Source organism: Ailuropoda melanoleuca, chromosome 11 (assembly GCF_002007445.2).
Source record: "Ailuropoda melanoleuca isolate Jingjing chromosome 11, ASM200744v2, whole genome shotgun sequence".
Classification (NCBI taxonomy): Eukaryota; Metazoa; Chordata; class Mammalia; order Carnivora; family Ursidae; genus Ailuropoda; species Ailuropoda melanoleuca.
The window spans coordinates 8961164-8968905 of NC_048228.1; the positions used below are offsets into that span (position 1 = coordinate 8961164).

The 7742-nt window shown below is 57.4% G+C and overlaps 1 protein-coding gene across 4 annotated transcripts in view; it reads left to right on the top strand.

Annotated features, from left to right (window-relative positions):
- The window catches only part of TNFRSF1B (TNF receptor superfamily member 1B), a 33186-nt gene extending 25820 nt beyond the window's left edge, over positions 1-7366 (top strand). For 3 of the 4 annotated variants that reach the window (XM_019803291.2, XM_034671219.1, XM_034671218.1), the window contains 2 exons: positions 2687-2894; positions 5363-7366. In XM_019803291.2, the coding sequence (XP_019658850.1) occupies positions 2687-2894; positions 5363-5646 (492 nt within the window). In that variant the 3' untranslated portion in view covers positions 5647-7366. The remainder of the gene's footprint in view (positions 1-2686; positions 2895-5362) is intronic. The other variant, XM_019803290.2, reaches the window with a different exon arrangement.
- Positions 7367-7742: the final 376 nt, after the last annotated feature.

Sequence of the window (7742 nt, forward strand, 5' to 3'; positions counted from 1 at the left end):
GCTCAGAGAAGTTAAGTAACTTTCCCAAGGTCACACAGCTAATGAGAGTGGCCTGAGACACCATCCTAGGAGGGCCTCTCTTCTCCAGCCCCAGCATGCACACTAACAGCACCACTCACAGGTATGCACCCGCCCTGGTCTTGCCGCCCCCCCCCCGTAGACAGGTGCGTTTGCACCCTTCTCACCCCCCCATCCCCACACCTGTACATACAGATGTGCAAGCCTCAAGAGCACACGCTCACACAGACAGACAAGGAAGCTGTGGCATCTGGAGGACCCAGCTGGTGGCTCTGCGGTGGCTCTGCTTCTGCCCCTGGGGGTGCTGGGCCGTGATGGGGGCTGGCTGTCTGGAATCCTGTGTTTTTGAGCCGGCCTCCTCAGTACTCCCCTCCCCGCCCAGGCAGCTGCACTCAGGATGCCCCTGCCACACTCGGCGCCTCCCTGAACTTTGCAGCTTGCGGCTTTGGGAGAAGGAGGCGGACTGTGACCTTTGGGGGTTCCTCTTCTGCCCAGCCCTAGCCATGAGGAGAGGAGCAGGATGCTGGCCCCCAAAGCCCCTTCTTTGGGTGTTTTGAGGAATGACGTTTGGATCCCCCTCCTGTGCCTCCTTCCCCTGCCTGTCCAAGCTCGGAGCAGGGGTAGGAGGGCCTGCCGTCCAATGGCCTAAGTCAGACCACCTGGGCAAGGGTTCAGCCAAACGTGAAATGCTTTCCATTCCTCCAAAGCTGGGGCCATAAACCAGGGAGGCAGGATGCCGCGGGAAGGCAGCATCTCTGCGACACTGATCTGGGCCCGCTGTGCCTCCACCACACACCAGGCCAGCTGTGTGATACGGAGCCGGGGACTCACCCTCTCTGGGACTCGGTGGCCTCAAGGGACAGCTTGCAAAAAAGATCCTTCAGTCCAATGACAGTGGACTGTCAGGGAATTGAGGGCCGGGGCAGGCTCATTTGTGGGAGAAGCCGTAGCCATGGTGGGCCGGGCTGGGCCCCCGGGGGGGGGGCTGCAGTGATTGGCCAGGGAGGGTGGGCTGCCCAGAGCACCCTTGAAATTGTTGCCCCCTGGAGAGCGGAGCAAAGCCAAGGGGTCACGGCCTTTCCTGGGGAGCAGGGGCTTGCATGCCCCCACCCCTTGACCCTCACCTCTCCCTTCTGTCCTGGGCCGCATCCCCCCAGCCCTTCATTTGCCTTGGCTGCCATCCCAGCCAGGACCCTCGCGCCCGGCACAGGCCAGAGGCCAGGGGCAGTAAATGAGAACGTGGGCCCTTCTGTCTCCTTTCTCTCTGGGATCCGGCAATCACGCAGACCCAAGGCAAGGGCTGTGTGCCTGTTCAGTTGGTGTGGACGGGCCACAGGCTCTGATGGAATTCCCACATGCTCTCCAGCAGAGGGGCCCGGAACCTGGCACCTCCTTTTCTTGAGCCTCCAGAGCTGAAAACCCAGACACGCGGGAAACGGTTCATGGGTTTTAGCCCACCCATACCATGTCCTGACCGTGTGACGTTGGACCAGTAACGCAAGCTGTCTGGGCCTCGGGTCCCAGCTCTGCAAACACTGGGCTGTTCGAAGTATCCGTACCGTGTCTTGGAAGGACTTCCGACCCTCGGCACTGGATGGCACTCAAATATTGGCTAATATTTTCTTATCGTTGGTGTTATTCGTGTTCTTTTATGGGGAGACGATATGAGGAATAGTCACAGAGCAGGCTTGGGCAGCGGAATCTGGAAAGGGGTGCCGGCACGCCATGGCTGAGGGTCCTAAACAAGGGCTGTCTACACTGTACTGATTGCTCGAACGCAAGGGCCAGCAAACATTGTCCATGAAGGCCCAGATGGTCAATATTTCAGGCTTTCTGGATCATACGGTCTCTGTCAATGTCTCTCCAAGCCTGGCGCTGGGGCAGGAAAGCAGCCACAGACATCAGCCGGTGCGAGTGGCCATGTCTGGACACTAACACACTTCATACCATTTTGCAAATCACAAAATGGTATTTAAATATTTTTTTCCCCAACCATTTAAAAAATGTCAAAACCCTTCTTGGCTCGCAGCCTGTATGTACAAAAACAGTCGCAGGCCAGATCTGGCTCGTGGTGGTCCCGTGCCCACCCCCTTGTGTAACAAACCCGTGCAGAGAGCTTACAGCAGAACAGGCATTGTTCGGGGCATGTGATGAATATTCAGCCATTTGATCTTTACAACAACCCCAGGAGGGAGGTTCTTAATGCTCCCCCAATATAGGAAAGAAAGGAGGCACAGAAAGGTCCGGTAACTTATCCAAGGTCACACAGCTAAGTAAGTGATAGAGTCATGATTTGTACCCACGTGGTCCTGTGGGTCCAGAGTCCATGCTCTCGGCTGCTAGGCTGGACCACATCACCCTGTGCTGATGAAGTGACCTTAGGAAAGTCCCTCTCCTTCTCCGGGCCTCTGTTTCCTGATGCAAAACGAGGATGAAAGGCCTGCCCCACCTCTGGGACAATTTGGTGAACTGGACCACACGGCCCCCACCCTCTTAGGGCTCACACTCCAGTAGGCCAGCCAGATGCTAGTCACAGAGACCACGCAGAATCCCCTTGTCCTGAAAGCGCCGTGTGTGGGGAGAACGTGCATGTGTGGGCAGGAGCGTGATGGAAGGAAGTGGAAAGAGGAGCCGGCTGACCGCCCTCCCTCCTCTCCTGCCCCTCCAGCCTCACCTGCCTGCTGATAAGGCCCGAGGCGCCCCAGGCCCCGAGCAGCAGCACCTGCTGATCACAGCCCCCAGCTCCAGCAGCAGCTCCCTGGAGAGCTCAGCCAGCGCCGCGGACAGGAGGGTGCCCGCCGGGACCCAGCCGCCAGCACCGGGTGCAGAGAAGGCCGGTGGGTCCGGGGAGGCCTGGGCCAGCTCCAGCAGCTCAGGTGAGTGGCGGGAGCCCACCTGGCTTCCATCCCCCCGCTTTCTGTTTCTTCCTGGTTTCTATCTTTGCAGGCTCCTCCGAGGCCTCCCGTGCAAGGCAAGGCCTGAGCTCCTAGCAGGGCATCGGAACGACTGTGTGACTAGCCTTGGCTCGCCTGCCAGCCTCCTCTCCTTACTACCCTTCAGGTGCAACGCGGAGCCACAAACCTCGTTCATTTCTCTGAACCCACCAAATCCTGCCTACCTTTGCCCATGTGGGTTCTTTCCCCAGGAACACCCTTCCTTCTAGATGATCCCAGCTTGTCCTTCGAGTCCCCAGTCAGTATCCAAGAAGGGAGTTATCCTGTATGTTATAATGTATAATATATAATATATAATATTATTATAGTGTCACATAGTTACATATTATATAATGTTTGTGGTATATTATATAAATTATTGTATAATATTAAATATTATCGTATTATCATATTAAGACCTATTATATTTTACAGATGAGGATACTGAGGCCCAGAGAGGTTGAAGAGCTTGTTCAAGGGCACACAGCTAGTAAACGGAAGAGCCAGGAATACCCCCTGGGCTCTCAGTTTCCAGAGCTGCGGGGTGGAAAGCTGGATGAATAAATGGGTGTCTTCAGGGCTCCACTCACCGTGGCCCATTGCCCAGTCCCTTTGGGCCTGAGGCATCAGGATTGTGGGGACCTCGTGGGTTCCGGAGAAGCCAAGGCCCCATTTACACAGAATGCGTTTTGCCCTGGGCTTGGTCTGTGGCAGGGGTCCCCTGTGGTGAGAAGCTTCAGTGCCCATAGTGGAGGGAGGCCCTGCCGGGGTCCCTCCCCAGAAACCCTGGGGCTCTCTTGGGTGTATTCTGTAGTGGCAGGCTCCTTAACCCTGCTGAGCCTCAGTTTCCCCTTCTGGAGATGAGCATGGCCTCTCCTCGGCAGGGTTGCAATATCTTTTCCTACTCGTCACCTGTTTCTGGGACTGCTCCCTCCGCGACTGCCGCCTGCGCTGAGGTGCCCCACCTCTGTGTCCCCCGCCGTAGCCCACCCTCGTCATTCTGATGTCTTGTGGGTGCCCCCACCCCAGCCTGAGAGCTCCCCCAGGAAGGAACGTAGCCCGTGGTCCTAAACCTTTGTTGAATGAGTGAACGGAGCTCCGAATATCAAGTCTTGGTCTTTGTCCGTCTCTGGGACTTATCTTTCTGATTTTCTAGCCACATCTCTGCCACAGTCATCCTGGTGCGGCTTCCTCCTTGGCCCAGACGTGGACTCTTGACCATGGCTGCCCACCTCTTCTACCCTCCGCCCCTGCTGTCTGCCCCACTCCACTCTCTGGTGTCGGCTCTGCTCTCCCCCTCTCTCCTCCCACCCCAATACCTCCCTCTACCGTGGGAACATGTCGCTGTGCCCCCTCGTGGCCCCCCATCCGCCCCTGTGGTGTCTCATTCACCATGTGCAAAGGCCACGGTGACTGAGTGACATTTGGGTGCTGTGGGGGCTTGGGTGGAAATTTCCTTCCAGCCCCATGAGTTCACCTCTCCCTCCCTCGGCCTCTTTGGGGCTGTTCTGAGCAGGGCAGCTTGCTGGCTCCCTCCTGCTTTCAGGCTCCCTTGGAGCCCTCCCCGTGCACCCGACACCACGCGTGTTTGGGTACCTGGCAAGTCCCCGCAGTGACAGCAGGAGCCGCTCTCCCTCTTAGAGCGGCTAGTCTGCATCCAGCCCCTTACACTTAGCTCCTCAGCTCATGCAGCATTCGGTCCCTCACCCACTAGTTCGGGAACGCAGGTGCCCACGGGGCTGGGCGGGAATGTAGGCATGAACGTGCCCCAGGCATCCTGGCCTCGGTGATGAGGACAAACCACCACCCACCGCATTCTGGACTCCCAGATTTATAAAATCACTGAGGCAGCCCCACGCTGTGAATGAAGACAGTGCCACGGTCAATGTTTCGTCTCCGTAAGGGAGCAATTTCCAAACCCTTTGATGTTGACTGGGGGCCCAGCAGATAAGGGGCCGCTGATGGAGGAGTCCGGCCTTTTCCTGGTTGTTCTGGCCAGGACTGCCGAGGCTTCCTGCCCTTACGGGAAGGGAACTCCTCCTGGTTGCTTGACCAGTGTTCTGTAACGTATTCTTCCTGTCCCTGCTCACTTCTCTGATTCTTTGTGGGGAGTGTGTTTTGTTCTCCGAGAACCTTCACCTGCTTTATGTAACTGGCTCCTCCCGTCTGTGGGGTGAGTTGAGCTGGGAATTATTGGACAGATGAGGAAACGGAAACAGACACATGAAGGTTAAGTAACTTGTCCCAGGTTACGCAGCAGAGCTGGGCTAGAACCATGGCCTCTAGGCTCTGGGCCCGGCGCTCTTCTTGACCCTTTTGACTTAATGTGTCTCTTGGGCAGCAGAGAGGCTGGGAAGACCTCCTCCACTCCAGGACCCCCCACCGACCGCCCTCCCCCACCTTCTGTTCAGCAGAGCCTTCGTCTGGTAGCCACGGGACCCAGGTCAACGTCACCTGTATCGTGAATGTGTGCAGTGGTTCCGACCATGGCTCTCAGTGCGCCTCCCAAGCCAGCTACACGACAGGGGATGTGGATGCCAGCCCCTCCGGCTCCCCAGATGACGACCAGGTCCCCTTCTCCAAGGAAGAATGCCCTTTTCAGTCCCAGCCAGGGGCTGCAGAGACTCTCCTTGAGAACCCGGAGGACAAGCCCCTGCCCCTTGGTGTGCCTGACGCTGGGATGAAGTCCAGTTAGCCAGACTGGCGTGAGTCGTGTCTCAGCCGAGGTGGGCTGTTCGCTGGTCCTTCTAGGCCCCCCACCCTGCAGGACTCTGGCCCTTTCTCAGCCAAATTCCTTTCATGGCCCCCACAGCCTCAACCTTCCTCTCATCTGCTGGCAGAAGGACGAGGCAGGAAGAATTGTGGAAAACCGCTCCCATCACAGTGTGCGTCCTTCTCTGAAGGCTAGCTGGACACGGCCGTGCTGGCCAGTCTGGAGCCACCCCTGCTGCTCTGAGAGCCGCCCCCCAGCTGCTCCTGCAAGTTGGGCTTCTGGAGCCCTTATTTTGGTTTTTTATCCCTGGGCTCTACCCAGCAGCTCTGGCTTCCAGGGAGGCCCTGGCGTCCTGCCTTCCAGCGGGGCCTGCTGGGGTGGAGGGACGGGGCGTGAGTCATCCACGGAGAAGGGGTGGTGGAGAAAGGGCAGTGTTTGAGCCTGAAGGCTGAGACTACAGGATGCTCGCAGCGGGGGCAGGGCTGGGGGGAGGGGTGTCATTGATCAGATGGTTCTGTGCAGGGGTGGGGGCGGCAATGCCTGCAGGGGACAGGGGTCCCCCATTAGCCCCTCCAGATCCATTCCTGCCAAATTCACCTCTTGCACAATGGTGGGAAAATCAGACCCCCAGAGGGCCCAGCCAAACAACCTGCGTGAATACTGTAGCTTGGGCAAGATGGCAAACCTCTAGCCGAAAATCTGTCAACTTAACATGGGGCAATTAAAAACAAAACAAAAAAAAAACAGCAGAAAACACCATGCAGGCAAACAAGCCAACAAAATGACAAAGCCAAGAGTTTGCTCTTCTCTGCTTTTCACCTTCACTCCAATTTACCTATAGCTCCGGCCCCTCCTCCCTCCGTGTCTGGGGTGGTGGAGCAAGGCCACACCTCTTGTCAGGGAATTTCAGGAACTGGAGATGCCTGAGGCCCACAGCCATCTCCGTCCTCCTACCTCAGCCTGGCCCTCCCTCTGCCCCCCCCCCCAGGCGGTGCTCTTCCCCTCAACCCCCCTCACTGTTCCTGGAGTCTCAGGCCCCAGGGAAACCACGGGGCCTGCCGTGATCTCAGGTGGATGTGGGATGCTGAGAGCCAGTCTTGTGTCCATATGTCTGTTGTGTGCCATCGGTCTGTGTAGCTGTGTGGTTGCATTGAATGGCCTGCCTCAGGCAGCTGAAATCTGTAATTTTGTTAAAGGATTCTTTTCCATGAAAGAGTCATTCCGCCTCCCCCAAACGCGTGCCCAGAGTCCTGCAGAGCATGGACGCCTGTGGTCTTGACTGGATTCTGGAAGGTAGAGGGGACTCCTGGAGAAGCCAGTTGGGTCCCAGGTTGGATCCCTTGTGGAAAAATCCCACTGGACTTGGACTTGGGAGCTGAACTTTCGGAGGGTAGGAGAGTCCAGCCTTTACCATGAAGAGAAAGTAAACGCTTCCCAGAAATCAGGATTCCCTTGGAGTCAGGATATCCCACTGCCTGGACAGGCCGGGTCTCTGCCTGCCTTGGACGCCGGGTGGCGATGGAGCGTGTCTGCCCCCTGGTGGACCACCTGGGGGGACCTCAGGCCTCAGGGCTCTTGCCAGGGCAGCTCTGGATTGCAAGGAGGCCCTTTCTGGATGCGGCCTCAGTTCCCAGGCTTGTGTTTGTACTGTATATACTAGACAACATTACTGCTTCTAAATAAACCTTTTGTTTGTTTTACACACTGACTCCTGGGTCTGGCTTTGGGTCTGAGCTGGGGTTTGTCCGTGGTCCTACTTGCTTGCCTCCAATGTGGAGGGGAAGATGGAGTCCTGGCCACTGGACTGACTGGCCCGTGCTGTGCCTGGAACCCAGAAGCTCCCCAGAAACAGCTGCGCTTGCTGAGAACCTGGCCACTCCCTCAGGCCCGGAATCACCCCGCTGGCCTCTGACTATGCCCTCATCACAGGCCCTGTCACTCAGCGTCATTGGCTCTTGGGGTGACACTGCTCTTGGGGTGAACTGGGGTCTCTGCAGATTCGCTTGTTCACATGCAGCCCCCCTCCTCACTTAGGGGAGTGAGATTCTGGCCTCCAGGAGGATCCAGTCTGGTGACAC